This window comes from Xenopus tropicalis, chromosome 7, assembly GCF_000004195.4.
Source record: "Xenopus tropicalis strain Nigerian chromosome 7, UCB_Xtro_10.0, whole genome shotgun sequence".
Lineage (NCBI taxonomy): Eukaryota > Metazoa > Chordata > Amphibia > Anura > Pipidae > Xenopus > Xenopus tropicalis.
Genome location: NC_030683.2, coordinates 63,973,081 through 63,997,263, shown reverse-complemented (window position 1 = coordinate 63,997,263; position 24,183 = coordinate 63,973,081). Strand labels below are relative to the sequence as shown.

Genomic DNA, 24,183 nt, shown 5'->3' with positions numbered 1-24,183 from the left:
TAATGGAAGCCAGTTTTGACCACTCCCCCTTTTTAAACCACACCCATGTGATCACAATGGTGGTAGCACAGCAAAAACCTAAATGCTTGGTCCTCACTGTGGGGATATCAACCATCATCCATATGTGAAAGAATTATGTCATATTAAGACACACCCTTAAATCCATATGCCGCCTCCTCCTCCTCTGTGAAAAGCACAGCAAACCCCAGCACATAATTACACACCTTAGGGATCAATAATGGCTATTTCCAACTGCTAACAAACTCTCAGAACAAACCCCTGCCAGGTTCACCTCCCACAGGCAGCACATGTCAGGCAGAGTATGGCACACATAGGCAGCATAGGGCAGGCAGAGTATGGGACACACAGGCAGGGTAGGGCAGACAGAGTATGGCACACACAGGCAGTACTCTGCCTGCCCTATGCTGCCTGTGTGTCCCATACTCTGCCTGTGTGTCTAGGCCTAGACTCACTTTATCAAAATAACCAGAAATACTGATTTTCTACATGCAGGATTTGTACCTAAGTCAGTTATTTTGTTAGATATTTTTTGTACTGGAGTTGGGTATTTTAGTTGGCGCCAACAAAATAGGAAAGCAAGTCCCCACCAAAAGATCAATCAAAATCTTACTCAAACTTCTACGTGAAGAAAGAATGAAGAGAGAATAATAGCTGAGAGAGGGATAGTGAAGAGTAACTTTATAGTACTAGCTCTATTTCTAACAGGACAACATTTTTAACGGATTATATTTAGAAATATTCTTATTTTCATGAGATGCAGCTTATAGTAAATTTTTATTTTTGTGATCGATCCCCTTTAAGAAGAAATGGTAAAAACACTTTACCAAAGAGCGGCTTCTTCTTGCTAGAAGTTTCACATCATCCATATTTATTGTAGTTCTTTTTGCATGTCTGTTTAAGATAAGAAATTATTTAAGGTAAGATAAATGTCTTAGCAACTGACAGAATTGGGTATATTTATCAGAAGAAAATACAGCTCACAACCATTTGTCAAATGAAAGTTTCACACTTTACTTTTTTCATCTTTTGATAAATATGCACTAAAAAAAATCCTATACAAGTAGATACAGAGCTTAATTCAATAACAAATGTCTGTATATGCATCATACTTTTTAAATACCAACAGTCTATTAAAGGGTAACTCTAGCTTCCAAACCAAAATTTGTTAAAAAGTCCCACACAACACAGAAACCCCCTAAATATAATTACCACTGTAATCTGTTCGCTCAAAATGTATAAATAAATACTATTTTTATAAACTGAAATCCAGCCAGAAAACAGTTCTTCTCTTTCTACATCATTTGAAATCCTGGCAGGGGAGGGGGGACTAAAACACTGATGTTACAAATTAACAACTACAACAAAAGTAACAACTTCTCCACAGCTTAAAGGAACAGTAACACCAAAAAATGAAAGTGTATAAAAGTAACTAAAATATAATGTGCTGCTGCCCTGCACTGGTAAAAGTTGTGTGTTTGCTTCAGAAAGTCTACTATAATTTATATAAATAAGCTGCTATATAGCCATGGGGGCAGCCATTCAAAGGAGAAAAGGCACAGGCACATAGCAGATAACAGATAAAACACTATTGTATTCTACAGAACTTATCTGTTATCTGCTATGTATCCTGTGCCTTTTCTCCTTTTTTCCAGCTTGAATGGCTGCCCCCGTGGCTACACAGCAGCTTATTATATAAATTATAGTAGTGTTAATGTAGCAAACACACCAGTTTTACCAGTGCAGGGCAACAGTGCTCTATATTTTTATTACTTTAAAGCTCTTTCATTTTTTGGTGTTACTGTTCCTTTAAGACAGCATGCAGGAACTACATAACCCACAATGAATTGCACTGTTATAGTTACATAGGGTTGAATTAGCAGAAGCCAGTAAACAAATATCACATTGAGCATGTTTATTGCACTTTCCACACTGCCTAGGAGGTCATAAATGACCTCTTTTGTGAGTAGAATGGATATCAAATTATAACGTTTTATCCTGCTAGTTAAATTATAGCAAATTGTTCATAGAGCAATGTTTCTATAGATCTGTAACCTTTTCATGAATTAAGGTAGCCCTAACCAAAATGTATTTCTTCTCTTGTGTCTCCGTATGTTCCTGGCCGACTCCTTCGTTCCTTGCAGAGCAATCGTTTGGTTGCGCCCCCCACTACAACTGCTGTTTCCCGCCTTAAACCTTTCTGCCTTGCTGCCCCTTGCATTCGGAATGCCCTCCCTGATTTCCTCCGGAGAGAATCCTCCCTCAGTCTTTTTAAAACCAAAAGACTACCTTTTGGAGCACTCGCCCAGCACCTGACCAGGGAACTAGCACTTAAATTGTAATGTCACCCACTGTGACCTACAGCACTTATATTTGCCTATTTGTGTCTGTAAGTTACCCTTCAATATAGATCAGGGGTAGGGAACCTACGGCTCGGGAGCCAGATGTGGCTCTTTTGATGGCTGCATCTGGCTCCCTGCCAAATCTTTAATAAAAAAAAATAACGTGGAGCGTGGCCTGCGCTTAGCGGATAGAAGACATGTTCTATGCCTTAGAACACATCTTCTATCCGCCAAGCGCAGGCCACGCCCTCCTCCGTGTCCGGCATCCTTACCGGGTTGCACTTGAACCAGGGCCCAGGGAACTGAGAGGGACATTGGAGCAGAAACCTGTCACGCTTGAATTGAAAATAAAATGTGACCAGTATGTCTCTGTTGGGGCTACAAAGAGAAGCCAACTGTGCTAGGTAGCCCTCTAGTTATACCACTAACAAGCCATATTGAACAGCTAAAGATGACACCCACCCTACCTTGCCCCACAGCATCCGCGGCCTTCGGCCTAGCTCCCGTTGGCCATTGTATGGCTCTCACGGAATTACATTTTAAAATATGTGGTGTTTATGGCTCTCTCAGTCAATAAGGTTCCCGACCCCTGATATAGATTGTAAGCTCTACGGGGCAGGGACCTCCATCCTCTTGTGTCTCTGACTCTTAACTTATTGCAACTGTATCTTGTATTTATTTGTGCTTATTGTAATACTTTGTATTTATCTATTTTAATACCCCTGTTTATATTAATGCATTCTACTGTACAGCGCTGCGCACATAAGTAGCGCTTTATAAATAAAGTTATACATACATACATTTACTTAAATACTAGCTTTAAAGGAATACTGTAATGGGGAAAACATGTTTTTTCAAAATGCATCAGTTAATAGCGCTGCTCTAGCAGAATCCTGCATTGAAACTAGTTTGTCAAAAACAGAGATTGTTTTTAGATTTAATTTTGAAATTTCACACGGGGCTAGTCATATTCTCCATTTCCCAGGGTGCCACAGCCATGTGACCTGTGCTCCGATTCAGTCACACTTTACTACTGAGCTGCAAGTTGGTGTGATATCACTCCCCTCCCAGCAGCCGATCAGCAGAACAATGGGAAGGTAACAAGAGAGCAGCTCCCAGTAGATATCAGAATAGCACTCAATAGTAAGAAATCCGGCTTGGGACTCCTCCAGTTACATGGGAGAAGGTGAAACAATAGGTTACCTAAAAGCAGTTCTAATGTGTAGCGCTGGCTCCTTCTGAAAGCTCAGACTGAGGCACAATGCACTGAGATGGCTGCCTACACACAAATATTACAACTATAAAAAAAATACATTTATTAGTTTTCACCAGAAGTGCCTCGTGAGTATGGGAATTATTTAACGTAAATGGTTTTCATAAAATAGTGGGAGCAATATTTCATGAAATTTTGTGTAGTATACCCCCCTTGTTCAACATGAAAATGGTTTGTGATTTATTGTGACAAATTGAAGTCACTCAATGTTTGGTTCTTCATTCCCCTATGTAATGGATTTATCTGTGAAGTAGCAATCTAATTAGCCAATAGCAAGAACCAAAAAAATGGTGTAGCATAAATTTAGCTGTTTAACAACAAAAATATACATTAGGTTTAAAACAATTGACAAAAAGTATGTTTAGCACAAGCCCTATTTTTGTTGAACACATGTAGAACAAGGGTGTATACTGGCCCTTTAAAACTAAAAACTTGTTTCTAAATATACAGAGAAGACAAATCAATTCTAAGTTTTTAAACTTACCGGGCAAAAACTTCAAGGTCTTTTGCAAATGATTCTGTCAAATTAAAAAAGAAAATATGTAAGTTTTCAAGATTTCAATTGATACATATAAAGAATAGAGTTTTACATTTTTATTACATTCAGTGCAAATAAAATTAAATGTGCAACATAAGAATTTTATACAGTTTAATATGCTGAACACATTCTATATATATATATTTGTATAATTGTTCGTAGTCGTAGTTCAACTTCCAAACACTAGTGAATTCAGTGCACCACCTTATATTTAGTATAGTAATAGAATAGTATTATAATAGTCCAATATGTAGGATGGTGCTTAGGCCTCTGAATAATTATCCAAAAAAACAAACATTCAGTCCTAAAGGGACCACATGCAGTGCCTATCTTGCAACACCACCAATATTAAAAAAGAGTTGATCCTTGACTTTGAATGTGCATCCACAGGTGGAACTGGTGAGATTTGATTTTGCATACCATATGCTGCAGCCATCTACAATGCTGTAGCCCATAAAATATTTTACCGTTAACCAGATTTTCTCCACAGCATCAATATAAGAGCTCAATGGCCATTTTTATCCCATAGTGCTGAATTAGCCAAAGACTGCAGTCTACATCCTGGGTCCCTACTGCATGCCACTATCAAACCACCACCATGGCTTTGGCCTGAACTCTGGATACAAGACAGTTTAGAGGTGGTTCCATGTTATGCTGGCCTTCCATGCTGAACACATAGTGCTAGTAAGACTTTGGGCCACACCTTGGGTATCAAGTGTTTATAACAGGTTGAGGATAAAATCAAACTGATTGGCCACAATGCTCACTATATCCAGAATATACCCATTTGGCTCAGATTTTCTACATGGGCAGAACCCCTATACCTTGTGGTTAAATAAATAATATCTCTCACCCAATCTAAGGCTATATATAAGGAAGCAACCAAAATCTTTTTCAGGCAATTCCCATTTACTTCATGAATTCATTTTCATGCTAGCCACAATATAGCACCAAAACAAAAGGAAAACAGCTGATCCAGACCTGAAAAAACATATTTGCGAAACAAAACAGAGAACATACACTGGAAAACATCTCTAATAAATATTTTGCAGACACTACTGAATCTTCTCCTGTACACAAACAGGATCTTCTAAACTTATATCAAAAGCACAATAAGCATTAAAGATGAACTTACAGCTTTGGAGACTTCAAGGATTTATTTCATAACATCTTAAACTCTTGAAATGCTACAGAAGGATGCTGATAACAGTGCTTGAAGAAACACACAGCTGCCACACAGAGGACAGAGCACATAGAAATCCCAAACCATACTACTGACCCCCCTCGCTATGTCTATACCAAGTCTATACAATCATAAATCCCTCCATACTGGGCAAAATAAGTGAAGCTCTCTCTAAAGAAAAACTATACCCCCAATCAATGTTGATCTCTATAAATATATATTGCATAAATAAGCTCATATTTAAAATCCTGCTTCATCTAAATAAACCATTTTCACATAAGTAAACTTTTTTTTAGTAATATGTGCCCTTGGGTACTCCTAAATAGAAAATTGCCATTTTAAGAATTAAGGGCCGCCTCCTGGGATCATAGGTATTCACAGTGCACACAAACAGACCAAGGGTACATATACATGCTAGGCCGCATCAGCCAATTAATGGACAGAGTTCTGCCTTTTGCTTCAACACTATTTCCAGTTAGAGCAGCATTATTCCTGGTGGATCAAAGGAAAGGATTTAAAAGGGCAATATTTACTGATGTATATATATTCCAGTTTGAGGATATTTTTAATAGGGTTTTGACCACTCCCATTTTTTAAACTGCACCCACTTTTTTTTTTTTATATATTCTTTTTCATTTTTAACAGGGTAGGGGATAGGGGTACAGAAATAAAGGGGGAGAGGGGTGGGAGGCATGAAAAAGGAGAACATGTTATACATTCAGATTCAAGTTTCCTAAGCTAACAACAAGTTCTCGCTGCTTTGTTAAGTTGTGTCAGGCAGAATACTGCTTCAAAGTTGTATTTTCTGACCATTTTTCGTTATCCAGAAAATATTTTAACATCTATAGTGGAGAGAGAGGGGTGTCACAGCTTGTTATTAAGATAGGACTTTATTGAAATATTTGTGTTTGTTTATTTATTAACCCAGTTTGTTTAGGTATTCTATCCAGGGGTTAAACTGCACCCACTTTAAACCACACCCATGTTATCAAAAGAACTTTAAGACCATACCATCAACAATGGTGTTAGCAAAACAAAAACCCAAATGGTTGGTGCTCACTGCAGGGATATCACCCTTTATTCATATGTGAAAGAAGTTTATTATGTCATATTAAGACACACCCTTAAATCCATATGGCTCCCCTGTGTATAGCACAGCACATAATTACACACCTTAGGGACTATACAATGTTTTTTTCCAAATGCTAACTAACTCCCGGAACAAACACCTGCCAGGTTCACAGGAAGTATAGGGCAGGCAGAGTAAGGCACACTCAGGCAACATAGAGCAGCCAGAATATGGCACACAGGAATCATTGGGTAGGCAATACATACAGTGACTGTATTCCCAATGCTGGGAAATACAGGTGTGAACAATACAGGGGTCTACAGTCTGAATCTGAGGTGTGAACAATGCAGGGGGCCAATCTTAGTACTAATACCATTTAAAGCTTACACAAAGGTAAGCAGTCACAGCAGTCAGACAGGTGTGGGGCCACACATAGGGGGACCGGGGGCAAGTTGGACAGCCCTAGGATAGAACAAAGCTCCTTCTGTAAAATTGACTTTTCAAATTTTTACACAAAACTGTACTATGCTTTCATGTTTGTAAGGATTGACTATGATTAGATCCCAATGGTTGAAACCTGCAAATTACAAAAGGGCCAAGAAAGGCGATTATTCCCTTAAAGTATAAGCATTTTATTTTAAATAAAACAACATACCTTTCTTCTTGCATATAGTCTCATGTCCATTCTAAATTACAAGCAGCACAACTGCAGCTCTTCATAGTCTAGTGTAACGCAGTCCCCTTTTCTTTTCTGAGCTCTCCTTCTCTCTTTGACTGTGAAGACAGTCAAAGAGTTGTCTACTGTGCATGCTTGCTGCCTCTGCTCTAATGGAAAATAATCAGGCATGCACAATAGGCACCTCTCTTTGACCATCTTCACAGTCAGAACAGAAAAGGGGCGGAGCTTCACACTAGACTAAGAAACATCTGAAATGAGCTGCTTGTGCTGTAGAAACGAAACAAGACTGAATGCAGGTAGAAAGGTATGTTATTCTGGACACTACTTAGATTAGTTTAGAGAAAGAAAAAAAGATTTACTTATTCCTTAAGTTATGGCTTGCTACGAGCCTCATTTGGGCAAAATAGTATTGATGAAATTATTTACTATTTATTATTACAAATATGTCCATTAAGTGTATTAATGGCACAACGGTAGAATCATAGATACTCTGCAACTAAATATGTCATCTGGTTGTAGAGGTCACTGACCACAGCAAGAGAGGGGGGGGGGGGGAAAAAAAAAAAAAAGGATGACCAATTCTTCATTTACACGGTGATTCTTTTTTGCTGCACAAAATTAATAAATGATAAAACAACAAAATATGTAGGGATTCTTTAGCAGTTCTACATTCAACAAAACCCCTTCATTTATTTATGCATACATAGTAAAGAAAATAGGCCAGAACCCATAGCAAATTGGCCTATTTCCTTTTCTACATATACAATAAGTAAATAAGAAATGCAAATTGCTATTGTCACCACCAAAATAAAAAGTTAATTCTAAGGTGAACAGCAGATACTAACACATGGGGGACATTTACTAATCCACAAATGCTCTGAGCGTATTTTCGGTGACTTTATCGTACCTTGTGACAAAATTTGTGCAACAAAATCGTATTGTTGCGCCGAGTACGAAAGTTTCGGATTCATTCAAGCTTCGGTATCGTGGATTTCCTTAGGCCAAGTTGGAGCTGCAGAGTGCCATTGATTCCTATGGGAGGCTTCCAAAATCATGCATCAAAGTCGGAAAGATTTTCCTGCATTTTACGATTGTTTGGTACGAAAATTTTGAGACTTTCGGATCGCCAATACGATATTATCATGACGAATACGATTTTTTCGTAAGCATATTCGTGATATTTGCGACCTTAAGAAATTATCGTCTCCAATCCAAATTTATCCCATTCAGGATTCGAACTTTTAAAGCGTTTTAATGAATGTGCCCCATGGAATCATCTTAATAAAGAATGACCTCACTTTAAAGGTTCAGCATTATAAAAGGGCTACAGCACTCTGACATTCATTCTAAGCAAACCACAGAGAGAAGGTCCTTCTTGGCTGGTGTTACTAAGATCTTTCATAGGCTAGACTGTTTGCTTATGTTAAACTCAGATGCAAATTTGGCATCTGTAAGTAAACCATTACTTATGTGTAGTTGCAGGTCAAAAAGGGGTAGAATATGAAGGCAAATCATTTAAAAATCTTAAAATACAAAAAAAAAATGAAGACTAATTCAAAGTATGGAATAGGTCATTCGATAACCAAAATCTGGACTAAAGGTAGGGGAAAAAAAATCCTGATTCCATAATTGCAGTGATATGTAATTTACAATAATGAATCTAAAGAAAAAACATTTTTGTAAAGTAAACTATTGCCTTAATGCTTTAACATAACTTTTGTTTTTTCTCATGTTAAAAGGTGTAGAGAGGTGTATATGGCCCCTTTAGAAATTGGCTAGAATACATTTGATTATATTTGATTGAAATACAAAATATTTATACACAAATCAGTACATTAATGATGCTTCGGGTTGACAATTTTTTGACCCAGGCCCAACCCAAACTCAGCTGGACCACTATACAGACTGTATGCTTTATAAAACCTGTGCCACATGTCTGATGTTTATAGAAGAAAGGAAAGCAGAGCAATGATGACAATAGCGGGAGCTGAGCCATCATGTGAAGTTGTTGGCAGGGGGAAGGCATAGTGCCAATATAGGCCATAACCTGCTCAGCTGGTAATTGTTTGGCTGAAGCTGTCAAATCCACAGGTATCAGGCAGGTCTGCGCATCACTATAGAAAACAATAGACCCACTTACCACATTGTCTGAATGTGATTTCTGAAATAGCCGCAATGGCTTGTTTGCTGAAATGAACTTCTTTGTCATCTGCAACCTCTTGGCAAAGACTTCCAACAATATAGTGGACGGCAGCTTTTAACCTCTACAAAAAGCAACATTTGAAAGCATTTTTACTTTAAAGAAGTTAGAACATAAATGTAATGGTGTACATTATAATGCTAAAACATTTAACCTAATGCATAATGTTATCAAAATACTGTAAATTGGCCAATGAAGCACGATGAGGCATTTCTTCTTGCAGTCTAATGAATGCTGACTTCTGGGGTGCAGTGTTTTGGGTTTTTATAATATATGTTCCTCCATAAATGCATAGAGATTGCCCCAGAGGTCTCTTTAGCTACTGAAAATTCAACACGTTTACTGCATTTTCTGTGGGGTAAAAACACAAAAAAATACATTGACCCCCCAAAACCATATATTTTTGGAAAGTACACATTCGGGCAAATTCAAAATTGGTACCCATGTCTTTCTAATCCAAACTACAGAGTCGCAGTGCTTTCCCAAAATTGCTAGTTTTGGTGAAATACCTGAAAAACACATCAAATCTTCCACTTTCAAGCACCATATCTCCCACATAACATTAGGTACCAAGAAAACACACCCTAAATATGAAAGCCAAGGGTCCGCTGAACAGTTTGATGCCCATTGTGCATAGGATCAGCAATGTATCTGGCATTTAGAGACCCCATAAGGACGTCAGTGCATAGAGATTGCCCCAGAGGTCTCTTTAGCTACTGAAAATTCAACACGATTACTGCATTTTCTGTGGGGTAAAAACACACAAAAATACATTGACCCCCCAAAACCATATATTTTTGGAAAGTACACATTCGGGCGAATTCAAAATTGGTACCCATGTCTTTCTACTCCAAACTACAGAGTCGCAGTGCTTTCCCAAAATTGCTAGTTTTGGTGAAATACCTGAAAATCACATCAAATCTTCCACTTTCAAGCACCATATCTCCCACATAACATTAGGTACCAAGAAAACACACCCTAAATATGAAAACCAAGGGTCCGCTGAACAGTTTGATGCCCATTGTGCATAGGATCACCGATGTATCTGGCATTTAGAGACCCCAAAAGGAAGTTAGTGCATACAAAGTGTATACACTGCAATATAAGCTACCGGCATGTGCATTATGCGGCATAAGACCCCCTAACAGTAAGGAGACCCTAGAAAACTATACATTTTCCGAAAGTACACAATCTGACAAAACAAAAATGGGTAAATACATCTTTCTACTGCAAACTACCAAACTACAAAGCTATGCTAAACAGAACGATTTTTTTGACATTTCTGAAAATTGTCACAAATCTTGCATTTTACCCCATTATGTACCCCCACATTTTGTACCGTATCAACATGAAACATTCTAAATATGAACACCAGGGGTCTACTGAACAGTTTGATGCCCAATATGCATAGATTTACCAAACTATGTGGGGTACAGGGGCACCCAAGTAAAAATAGTGCATATGAATTTTCACATAAGATGCTTCGGCTCATGCAGTTTTTGCACCCGGTATGTGTATTATGTGCCATACGACCACCTAACAGTAAGGAGACCCTAGAAAACCATATATTTTCCGAAAGTACACATTCTGACAAAACAAAAATGGGTAAATACATCTTTCTACTACAAACTACCAAACTACAAAGCTATGCTAAACAGAACGGTTTTTATGACATTTCTGAAAATTGTCACAAAGCTTGCATTTTACCCCATTATGTACCGTATCAACATAAAACATTCTAAATATGAACACCACTAGTCTACTGAACAGTTTGATGCCCAATATGAATAGATTTACCAAACTATGTGGGGTACAGAGGATGCCAAATTGAAATACAGCAGACAAAATGTCCATGTGCAAAGACAAGTAACAAAGAACAATGTAAAAAGCAATAAAATTGATAAAGATAAAAAAAAATCACTAAAATCATTTTTTTTTTTTTTGCCTAATAATATCTGCGGGCAGAATAACAGTTTGAGTATTTTGGCTAGGGCAAATAAGTTTTACAGACAAAGTCAAGCGAACAACAACTATGCATAACTGAAAATGCTATAAAATGGCTAAACATGCAGTAAAATACCCAAAAATCCACCAAAATCACAGAAAATGTAGTAGAAACACCAAAATAATACACAAAAGGTATTGCGCAGTGCGGTTAGCGAATACACTATCCGCAATGGCAATAAAACATTTTTTTCAGGCAAGAATAAAAACGATGCGATTAGAAAAAAAAAATAATTACAAAATTACATAAGTGTGTAAGTGTGTGTGTAAAATGTGTTTTGTGTGCATGTGTGTGAGTATGCAACCAAGTGTGAGTTTTCTCTAAGTGCTGTAAGTGATGAATGTTTGAAAACCTCCCAAAAATGCATGTGTGTGTGTGTAAGTGTGAGTATGTGTGTATTAGTGTAATAAATGTGTGATTGTGTGTTTGTGTGTGTATTTGCCACTTACTTGGGGTCTAGAAGATCAGGATCTGCAGGAGAAACTCGATCTGGCACAGCAGCATCAGCTCATGTGAGGGGGCGTGTCAGGAAGCAGGGGGGCCAGAGGGGGAAGCTGCGGAAGGGAGAGGAGCTGCACAGAAAGCCACGTGGATGGCAGGTAAGTCCCATGGGGCCCCTGGGTGATCGCTACCCAGGGGCCACTCGTTCCCCACCTCTGACTATTGTCTGGAGGCTGGGGAACGAGTGGGGAGCGAAGTAATGGCTTGAAAAGCCGTTCCTCCGCTCCCAAAACCGGAAGTGCAGCAGGACGTAGAATCTACGTTCTGTGGCACTTTGGTCCTTTGATACACAGGACGTAGATTCTACGTCCTGTGGCACTAAAAAGGTTAAAATAGCATGGGACAAGGGGCTAAAATTGGTAATTAAAGAAACAAAATCATGTGACACACTGTCAGGATTCATTGAGGTCTGGCATGGTGCCGAGAGACTGGCAAATTGCTAATGTGGTGCCGTTATTTAAAAAGGGATCCTGTTCTCAGCTTGAAAACTATAGGCCTGTTAGTCTGACATCAGTAGTACGAAAACTTTTGGAAGGGGTAATAAGGGATAGGGTACTTGAATACATTGCAGTTCACAATACTATAAGCATGGTTTTATGCGTAACAGATCTTGCCAAACTAATTTAGTCGCCTTATGAGGAGGTGAGTAGGAACCTAGATGCTGGAATGGCAGTTGATGTCATCTACTTGGACTTTGCTAAAGCGTTTGATACAGTACCTCACAGAAGGTTAATAATCAAATTGAGGAATACTGGCCTAGAACATAATATTTGTAATTGGATAGAGAACTGCTGAAGGATAGATTACAAAGAGTGGTGGTAAATGGAACATTTTCTAATTGGACCAGTGTGGTTAGTGGATTACCGCAGGGGTCAGTCCTTGGTGCTTTGCTTTTTAACTTGTTTATTAATGACCTGGAGGTGGACAGTTCTGTTTCTATTTTTGCTGATAACACTAAATTGTGCAAAACTATAAGTTCCATGCAGGATGCTGCCGCTTTGCAGAGCGATTTGAAAAAATTGGAAAACTGGGCAGCAAACTGGAAAATGAGGTTCAGTGTTGATAAGTGCAAAGTTATGGTAGAAATAATATAAACGCGAACTATCCACTGAATGGTAGTTTGTTGGGGGTATCCTTAATAGAGAAGGATCTAGGGCTTTTTGTAGATAACAAGTTGTCTAATTCCAGGCAGTGTCATTCTGTGGCTACTAAAGCAAATAAAGTGCCGTCTTGTATAAATAAGGGCATTGACTCAAGGGATGAGAACATAATTTTGCCCCTTAATAGGTCCTTGGTAAGGCCTCACCTTGAGTATGCAGTGCAGTTTTGGGCTCCAGTCCTTAAGAAGGATATTAATGAGCTGGAGAGAGTGCAGAGACATGCAACTAAACTGGTTAAGGGGATGGAAGATTTAAGCTATGAGGTTAGACTGTCGAGGTTGGGGTTTTCTTCTCAGGAAAAGAGGCGCTTGCGAGGGGACATGATTACTCTGTACAAGTACATTAGAGAGGATTATAGGCAGATGGGGGATGTTCTTTTTTCCCATAAAAACAATCAAAGCACCAGAGGTCACCCCTTTAGATTAGAGGAACGGAGCTTCCATTTGAAGCAGCGTAGGTGGTTTTTCACAGTGAGGGCAGTGAGGTTGTGGAATGCCCTTCCTAGAGATGTGGTAATAGCAGATTCTGTTAATGCCTTTAAGAGGGGCCTGGATGAGTTCCTGAACAATCAGAATATCCAAGGCTATTGTGATACGAATATCTACAGTTAGTATTAGTGGTTGTATATATAGTTTATGTATGCGAGTGTATAGATTGGTAGGTGTGGGTTGTGTGTGCTGGGTTTACTTGGATGGGTTGAACTTGATGGACTCTGGTCTTTTTTCAACACTATGTAACTACAGTATGTAACCTTACTCCAACAAAATATAAATTTCAGAAATATTATCATCTTACCGTAATTTCTATTTCCAAGTCAGTCTTCATGGCAGCATTCACCAACAATGGGTAATCCCCGCCCCTCTAGGTCACTGGACAGGAAAGTGTTAAGCTTAGCACATATAAGTCCCCACCTCCCCAAAGCCCCTTAGTCTTAGTAACCAAGCAACTGAAGGGAGGGAGGTTGGTGAATGCTGCCATGAAGAGTGACTTGGAAATAGAAATTACCATAAGATGATAATATTTCTCTATTTCCAAAGTCCCCATGGCAGCAAATCACCAGCAATGGGAATTCCCCAAGCTAAAAGAAGGGAGGGACACCAAGGCTGCTTAACCAATTTTATTACAGAACATTCAGTGAATGACTGCCTGAAGATTTTTTTTTTCCTAATCTCACCTCCTGGGACTGCAACACATCCAGCTTGTAGTGCCGGATAAAGGTAGAAGCAGAAGACCACCTTGCTGCCTTACAGATTGCCTCTGGCGGAGCCCTGGCTTCTGCCGCCCAGAATGTAGCCACTGCCCTGGTGCAATGTGCCTTAAGATCCCTTGGGATCTCCCTGTCAACCAACCGGTAATTCAAGATGATACAGGAGATAATCCATCCGACTGACAGTCACTTTAGATGGGGCACAGCCCTTTCTTGAGCCCCTTGGAATTATAAACAACTTGTCAGACTTGCGCCAAGAATCTGTTTGTTGTAAGTAATGCGATGCTGCTCGGACCAAACCCAAGGTGTGCCAAAGCCTCTCCTGCTCTGACTTGGGATCTGGACAGAATGAAGGCAGAACCACCTCTGAATGAAATTGAGATACCACCTTTGGTAGAAATCCGAAAACTGGCCTCATCACCACTTTGTCTTCGAATACCACAGTATGTGGTTCTCTGGCTGAAAGGGAACATATCTCCCCGACTCGACAGGCTGACATAATAGCCACCAAAAACAGTACCTTCAGTGTTGCATGCCAATCAGAAGCTTTCTCCAGCGGTTCAAATGGAGCCGACATTAAAGTCTTTAAGACTAAAGGTAGATCCCAAGGAGGAATTCTAGGTTTAAAATATGGGCGAACTCTCTTTAAGGCGTTGAAAAATCTTTTTCTCTGTCACCTTCCACTCTGAGGTGATTAACTCCTTGATTGACTCATGCACTGGAAAAGTAACTCCCTTCTTTTTCAGGGAAGGAAAGAATTTCAGCCGCTGTACTCTTAGGAATCTCGTCAGGTTCAATGCTTTTCTTACAGCTCTAACTAGGCTGTCTATAGCTGCTGAATCTAAAGCAGTTTCTTCCTCTGACAAGACTTCACCTTCTTCAGAGATAAAAGATTGACCCTCTCCCAGATCATATAGTTCCTCATCCGACACTTCTGACAACGAGTCATAAATGGATTCTCTTCCTCTTTTTGATCTCTTTGCAACCAGAGAAGAAGACGCTTCTTGCACTTCTTGAACTACTGCTTGCTTTATAAGAGAAACCAGTGCATCAATCTGTGGTATTCCAGCTTACTGAAATTCCCCCACTGGCTGCTGTATATCCGTAGATCTTCTAGCTTGCGCGGCATCTTTTTGGGTATCACTGTTGGCAGGGAGGCTGAAGATAAAATATCAGCATTAAAACTCCTGCCCGGCTGTTTCCCCAGCACCTCCCCTGAAGCATCGCTTACCAGGGACCTTTAGGCTGTGACCCCTTTCCAGAGCTGGACTGTTCCATCACAGCAGCTGCAAAGAAAAAAGGATCCATAAATATAATGCCTCTCCAAACGCCATCCGTGGGAACACAGCATAAGGAGACTTACTTTGCTTGTAAGATGTCTCAGCACACAGTCAGATGCTCAACCAGCAGTTAGACTGCATCTTGCGCCAAAACGGCATTCAAACTGGCGCTTTAGGTGACGTCAGAGGCGTGCGCAGCTCCCAAATCCAATAAGAGCGTTACTTCCGGTTCATGGAATGCATAGGCATCTGCCACTTCCGGTTTGCGGAACGCATACGCGTCTGCCACTTCCGGGTTGTGGAATGCATGTGAGCCTGCCACTTCCGCCCTGTGCAACGACCTTGCAGAACGAATCTACTTAGAGGTTCCAAACAACCCGCTCACTCCTGCTGTGGCTTTCTCCGACTGAGGACCACGCAGGCGCACCCTGGTACCTCTGCAGAACCCCGCGGGAAAAGCAATGTTGCTGCAGTCTGCTGCTTCACCCTGTTGAAATCCACGCACCTCCATAACTGGTAAGGAGCGTACACCCAGTGACCTGGACAGGAAAAAGACGAAGGGGCTGTGGGGAGGTGGGGACTTATGTGTTAAAGGAACAGTAACACCAAAAAATTTATATATTTCAAAGAAATTAAACTATAATGTACTGCTGCCCTGCACTGGTAAAAGTTTTGGGTTTGCTTCAGAAACATTACTAGAGTTTATATAAACCCTGGTGTGTAGCCATGGGGGCAGCCATACAAAAGAAGAAAAGGCACAGGTTATATAGCAACTAACAGATAAACTCTGTAGAATACAATGGTGTCTTATCTGTTATCTGCTATGTAACCTGTGCCTTTTCTCCTTTTTTCCAACTTGAATGGCTGCCCCCATGGCTACACAGCAGCTTATTTATATAAACTATAGTAGTGTTCCTGAAGCAAACACCCCAGTTTTACCAGTGCTGGGCAACAGTACATTATATTACTTTAAAACACTTTCATTTTTTGGTGTTACTGTTCCTTTAAGCTTAACACTTTCCTGTCCAGTGACCTAGAGGGGCGGGGATTACCCATTGTTGGTGATTTGCTGCCATGGTGACTTGGGAAAAAAGGATGTGCTCGCATCTAAATTTTAAACCATTAGGCAGGGGTGCAATTAGGTTGTGACCACAAAATTCATATTGTACTCGCCAATTAGCAATATATATAGGACATTAAGTTCCCAAGATATGCCCTCCCCTTTCAGCAAAACAGGGATTGTTTGTCCATATATATTGCAATATACTTCAAGCTGGCCAACTACATCAGTCATATCTGGTCTGGCCAGTCTTACATTAACTTTTATCCGATTCATTAAGAATTCTACTGCTTCAATATACGCTTTGTAAAGTTTTACCTGCAACTTGCTTGCTTAACCCCCAATGGTTGCCCTTTTATTGGCCCATTGGGATCACCTGAATGTAGCTGGAAAGGGTGGAAGCTACAGCATGGAACTGTCCACTGCTCCTGTATAGCAAAATAAGGGGAAGGCATAAAGGGGAGGGCATCTTGGTAGCTTAATGCACAGAATGTCATATTATATATATATATATATATATATATATATATATATATATATATATATATATATATATATATATATATATATATATACATATATATACAGTTTCTCGATAACCTGTGCAGTCACACCCAAACAGCCAACCCGCCAAAACTTAAAAAAAACAGTCCCCACTGTGTTTAAGGCCACAAGCACCCAAGTCTAGGGGGCAGATTTATCAAATCACAAGTTTGAATCCCGAATGGGAAAAATTCGGTTTGGAAACGAAAATTAGGAAAAAGTTGCGCAAGTGTAGAAAAAGTCACGGAAAATACGAACGGACCAATCAAATGAACGCTCGGAGCATTCGTGGATAAGTAAATGTGCTCCTGGATGTTCTATTGCACACTGACGCTTCACAGGGGCAAATCACCCTAGACTTTCTAGCTAAGCACTCTAGCCGACACTCCAGCAGACAATGCAAGTTAGTCTACAGACATCACACAACTTTCCCGCAAGCAAACAAAGGGTTAAGTAGACACACTTTCCGTATAACTAGCAAGGGGTTAAAACACATTTAACATACACACTCCGCTTAAGGCAAAAGGGTTCATTTAGGGCAGCAAAGCCAAACTTATTAAATTTTATATTTAATAATCCAAAGTGGGCAGTGCAAAACATTTTTATTTTCCAGCCTCAAATGCTTATTGGTATTCAGCAAAATTATGGAACCAAGAGCATTATGTGGTGTAAGGGTTCCTGACCACAAAGCCTAAAACAAGTCAAGATTTTACTACTGAATCCACCATGATCATTCAGATTTTGAAAAGTACCAGGACATTGAGATTTAATGTTGATCTTTGCCAATTCCAAGTTATGCTTATAAATGCCTGAAGATCTGAACCTTGCCTTTGATTTTAACAACCTTTTCTTGAGAAGGGGAGATTTTTTCATGCTCTCTGTATCCAAAGAACATTATTCTCTTTAAGGGATGAAGACTGGACTTTTGCTAACTGATAAAACACCCTAGGGAATGAAAAACCTGTACTCTTAAGATGTGTTTTTCAAAATAGGGATTGACTCTGCTTTTATTGAGCAGTTATCTAAACATGGAATTATAGAAATTGCAAGATTTCTTAGATAAGCTGTTACGACACCTATTACATTGGTGAACATTCTTGGGAAACTTGAGAACCTGAACAGCAAGGTGTGACTGGAGAGCCCTACCTGTTGGTCTTCTTATAGCCAATCTTAAGAACTTCTGATGGCAAGGTCTTATAGGAATGTGTAGATAATTTTACAAACGGAAGGTGTCCATGAGCTCTTCACTGTGAAGCACCACCACAGAAGACCATATTGATTCCATATTTAATCTTTTCTTGCAAAAGTGGTCTAAGAACAATGATAAAACTTCTTTATGAAGTCCTGTATTGCAGCTTCCATATCTTGTCATGCAGAAGTCTTCTTTGGTAAATGGATTTCTAAGAAAAACTCAAATTCTATTGAATAGCCTTTTTCTATTATCTGTAGGACCCATCAGCCTAAAATGGTTTCTTTCCACTTATGAAAAAACAACTTTAGCCTCTATCCAACTTGCCTGTTGTCATGAAGAGAAGGGATGCTGACTGAAATTTGAATGCCCTCTTCCTCTTGAAGGTTTCCCTCTGGACTGAGAATAAGGCTTGCTTCTTGTTTTCCCACTTCTTCAGTCCTGTCTGTATTTAGAAGAGGACCTGAAACTCCAAAAGGAAGGGCTTCTAGATGAGCTCAATCTGATGTAAACTTATCACTTTATCATCTGCCATATTTTCAACTAGTAATTACTATTCTGAGCCAAAACAGTTTTTCTCCCTCAAATAGTAAATTAAGAAGTCAGTTTTTAGAAGGCACATCTGAAGCCCATGGTTTCAGAGAGAAAGCTCTCCTAGCTGAGGCAAAGGTTACTTCTGTGTGAATTGAATTGTAGCCATTGTAATGGTATTATACATGGGGATAATGTAGTACATCCACATAATGGCTCCAAACTGTCTATCAAAGGGACCTTTGATTGTACTAGTAATAATGTGGTGTACTACATTAAGTGTCCTTGTGGATTAGGCTATGTAGGCCAGACGAGTCGTGCAATACGGGTGCGATTGAATGAACATAAATCTATGGTACGCAATTATAAACCTCCAGTTCCCATGGTTGCGGAAAAGGGAAAAGGAAATGAATTGGTTAAAAAATTGGGAAAAGAAAAAAAGAGAAAAAAAGAGAAAAAAAGAGAAACGACATTAGCTAGACATTTCTTTGAATATGGCCATCAAGTTTCGCAACTTAGGTGGCAAATATTGGAACAGGTTAAAGGAAGGGAAGTTTATGATATAAAAAGACGTTTATTGCAAAGGGAATGTAACTGGATTTGGGCCTTAAAAACAAAATATCCTAGAGGATTAAATGAAGAGTGCATCATGTCCTGCTTTTTATGAAATTCGCTGGTAGTTTGTTCTAGTGAAAACCTATAAATATTTTTCCCTGCAGATAATTTATTATACAGTTGAGGAAGTATGCAGAGCTGCAGTGACAGGGATTCATTTCTTGCTTCAGGGTGAGTTTAAATTTCGATCTGGTAATTTTTTGTAATCTTTGGTAACAAAACTTAGGTTCTGTGGTTTAGGTTACATTGTATAGGGTTACAAGGTGAAATGAGACTATGTAATACTATTGCATAGTTCATAAGGTTAATTGTTACTTTGTAACAACTATGAGGGTAAGGGACATAGAAAACTATGCAAAGGGATAATGTTTTTAAGTAAGGTTTATGGAACATGTTTTTATGTATTAATTTTTGCAGATCCAATTACACTTTTTGAATTGTGCCCTGTTTATGGAGGTTTCACTTATGGACATTGGATATTGGAAAGTATTGTGATTCATGTATAACACTGTTTATTAATGGTTCTAATCTAAAAAGCGCCAATGTACGTTTCACCCTCTACATTAGGGCTTTATCAAGGCCTCGATAATCAACAGGTTAACCCTGCGTTCACTGACAAATTAAAGTATATTTTAATTATTTTTTCCTTTGGATTAGCCTTTTTATTTTAATTTCTGTATAATAAATGCCTCTCATGCCTGCCTTAGTAATCACTCTCTTTCCCCTGCCATTAGTCTAGTGCGGCATGCCAGGGGCAATGTGCCCAGCCAGGTTGCCTAGGACATGCTAAGGAATGCTAAGTTAGCCAAGAGCCAAAGTCAATTCCTAAGGGAGGGGGTCAAGTGGGTTATAGGAGAAGGAATCCTAAGTGATTAATCTATTCCAAATAAAATACCAAAATGCCTTTCTCTGTCTTTTAGTCACTATTGTGCAAGTTAGAATGCTATATTTTTTCCTGTAGAAAGTTTTACCATTCTTGAGTAAATTGCCCTAGAAGCTCCCTCCATTTGTTTAAGATAAAAGCTGCCATTTTAGCTTGGTCGCAGTAGCTTCCATGCTGCAGCTCTGGCTGCTCGTAGCTCAGATTACACAGAACAGTTGGGAGGGGGAGGGGGAGGAGGAAAGAGGAGCAAACCGAGAAGATTTGTGCAGTGCCCTGAAGGATTTTTTGGAGAGTATGATGGAATAACATGTATACACAAAAAAAAAAATCCTGTTTTTATTGATAAAAGGACTTTTTCTGTGGGTGTTTACAGCTTTAATTACATAGACCTTATTGGTAAAGCTTACATAGTTTGTACCTTTCCTTCTCCTTTAAAGGGATGTTGCAGCCTTACTACTAATCTTTGAACATCATTTTGTAATCCCAAATACTACCAGGGTTCTTGTGTGTGCTTATGCATTTAATTAAATCTATTTATTTTAACAGCCCTGTGGAAGTTAGGACATCTTTATCAAGATTATAAATCAACAACTTTAAATCATCCCTTTTTTGTGGATACAAACCAGTAAAGGAAAGGATTTCAGTGATAAGTCTTTTCAAATAAAGACTTTTACATACTTCTTTGGGTATTCATGTCCCCTATTGTAACTTAATCCCTCTCAAGCTTTTTTTAGGGATACGGAGAAAGCCTTGCGAGTCTCCAAGTGTGATATTATATTGTATTGGCCCAGTAGAACAGAAGCGCACTGCAGCCCCTGCGCCAATCGTTCTTATCCCCGAACAGGAGGAAGGAACAAAAGATCTTTGGCAGGCTTCCCTTCCCTCGTCCCACCACCTTCCCCTGGATCCTATATCGTTGAGCAGACGGCGAAGAAAAGCGAGTAGAAAGTGTATTATAAAGGAATATCACAGAAGGTACCAACCTGCGAACGCGAAAACTGTTCTTCCTGATCTTCTGCCATTTGCTTACTGCAATTCTGTCCACTTCAAATCCGCTTAATAAAGCGCCAAGTTTCTAAGTTTACTCTCAAACCGGAAACCACGTTCGCGTCACTCGCTCCGACGCTGAGGCGTTTTAGCTTTAGCATTAGTGTGAATCTGAGTATGTGACGGGGGAGGCGGGGAGTAATTATTACGTGAGTATTCAACTACACGTTTGCTCATTATTGCAGTCTGTGTTTGCATTGAGGAATTTGTGCGACGAAAAAGATTCACTCTTGGTCTTGAATATACATTTAAGAGCAAATGCAGAATTTAAGGGCCCCCTTTCTTGCTTTGATAATACTTTTTTAAACTGCTGTATTAGAGATCATGGAGTAGCCACTGGTAGATCAAATACAGGTAGATGACCATATTTAGTCCATAGTGTGGGCCTTGCAGAATTGAACATTTCTGAAGTCTAAATTCTAAGTCTAGGGAGAGAACTAATGACTTTGTCAAACCAAAAAACAGAAAGTGACTGTATGCACTGCTCTGTATGTCAAAGAGGTATCTGGAAAAACCTTCTTCTGGATGGTGCATAGGCTATATGAAAAAATAAGAAATTTTACTTATGGTCTCCATAGAAACGTAGAACCCAAATACAGCCTTAAAACAGCACCCTCCAGATGTATTATATAATGCCATTTTCAATTGCACTCTATGAATAATAAAAATATTTTTATGGTGGAAACCTAGAAAGTGCTGTATTATAAGGTTCCATTTGGGCTTTACCTTTCTATGGGGGCCATTAGTAAAAGTAACTACTCACTTTGTGAGTGATGTGTTGTTGGCAGCTCACTTTGGCATATAATAAGCTGGTAATATGGTCAGGCAGCAGTACCCTAGGTGAAGGTATTCCCTCATTTTATGGGATTTAGATAATAAAAATTATGCTAACTGCTTGCCAGCAACCCTAAGGGGCTAATTTATAAATTTTTTAAGGCCATGTTTTGTCGCAATTAATGTAAATGGTGATAGAATGTACTTTCAAAAAAGGTATATACAGGTATGGGATCCATTATCCGGAAATCCATTATCCAGAAAGATCTGAATTTCATTTTAATCAAATAATTCAGATTTTTAAAATTGATTTTCTTTTTCTCTGTAAAAATAAAACAGTACCTTGTATTTGATCCCAACTAAGATATAATTAATCCTTATTGGATGCAAAATAATCCTATGGGTTTAATTAATGTTTTATTGATTTTTTAGTAGACTTAAGGTATGGAGATCCAAATTACAGAAAGACCCCTTATTGGTCCCAAGCATTCTGGATAACTGGTCCTATTCCAGTATCAGTTTCTGTGTGTGCTTGAGCACTATTTAAAATTATATGTAGCTTCTATACATGCTACTTACAATTGCATGGTGCTAATGCACTGATACAGCCTGCTCTGATTTACTGCATGCGTTTAAAGGAGAAGGAAAGGCAAAGTCACTTGGGGGTGCCAAAATGTTAGGCACCCCCAAGTGACTTTAATCGCTTACCTTGTAACCCGGGCTGGTGCCCCTGTTAGGAGAAAACAGCACCAGCCCAGGGCACCTGGGGCGATTCGCTTCCTCCTTCCTGTATCGTTAAGATGTGACTGTGAGTTAGGCGCATGCGCAGTAGAGTGAAAAGCCGACTTTTCTGTTAAAGTTCGGCTTTTCACTCTACTGCGCATGCGCGCGCGGCGATAAAGGAAGCGCTGCAGCTACCCCTGGCTGGTGCTGTTCTTTCCCAACAGGGGCACCGGCCCGGGGCAAAAGGTAGGCGATTAAAGTCACTTGGGGGTGCCTAACATTTTGGCACCCCCAAGTGACTTTGCCTTTCCATGTCCTTTAAAGAAGAAGGAAAGGCTAATAAAGAGTTCATCTCAAGCTGCAGGCATACCTTCACTTGTCTCAATAGTGCCCTTAAGTCTCCCCATATTTCACCCGTTCATAAGATCTGAAGCCAAACAGGAAGAAAAAACGCTGAGCTGGGTAAAGAGGATTCCCATAATGCATTGCTCCTGCACAAACTATGCGACCAGGTAACTGTAGGCGGCGCATGCGCATTGCTGTTTTCAGTGAAACGCTCCCCTCCCAGTTAATAGTACTGTTTCAGCAGATCTCTACTAGAATACATTTTATAAAGTGCAAACAGATTAATTTTATATTTGATTTTGAGATTCGACATGGGGCTAGACATGTGACTTGCACTCTGATAAACTTTGGTCACACTTTCTGCTGCATTGCAAGTTGAAGTGATATCACCCCCCCCCCCCCCCTTTCTCATTCAGCAGCTGATCTGCAATGGGAAGGTAGCAGCTCACTAACACCTGTGTTGCTAAAAATAGCTTATCTGAAAGTAATTATGTTGTATAGTGCTAGCACTTTCAGAATGCTCAGGATCAGGCACAATGACCTAAAGCTGCCTACACACCAATATCACAGCTAAACAAATCCTCTTACTGGTTTTAAGTACACCATAAAAATCATGACAGAATCCATTTAACAGATCTAGTTAAGCATTACTGATTCAGTCGTTCTGCCATTGTCCCAAGAAAATATGGGCCAGCAAATAAATAATCATCAAAATCTCATCCTAACTGACCTTTAGCACAACAGTACACACTGCTATTTGTAGCTACAGCTGTAAAATGCCTAAAAATATTCTACCATTGGCAAAACTGAGAAAAGTCTTTGCTAATACTCTCTCATCACAATCACTCAAAAATGCCTTTGGGCACACATATGGACCACAGCTAGCAAAACCTTGATCTGCGCAGTCTCAAGTGAAAGAGCATATAAAATTATCTACAGATGGTATTACACTCCATCCCACATCAACAAACTCACGAAAAACCCAGAACTACACACATGGTGGACCTGCAGAATAGCC

The 24,183-nt window shown here is 39.5% G+C and overlaps 1 protein-coding gene across 1 annotated transcript in view; it reads right to left on the bottom strand.

The window, feature by feature from the left end:
- cenps (centromere protein S) overlaps nucleotides 1-21,393 on the bottom strand; it is a gene marked incomplete at its 3' end in the record, with an annotated part of 26,124 nt that extends 4,731 nt beyond the window's left edge. The window contains 4 exon segments of the mRNA NM_001171614.2: nucleotides 846-912; nucleotides 4,118-4,151; nucleotides 9,243-9,366; nucleotides 21,260-21,393. Coding sequence (NP_001165085.1) covers nucleotides 846-912; nucleotides 4,118-4,151; nucleotides 9,243-9,366; nucleotides 21,260-21,298 — 264 coding nt within the window. The 5' untranslated portion in view covers nucleotides 21,299-21,393.
- Between the last annotated feature and the right edge of the window lie 2,790 nt (nucleotides 21,394-24,183).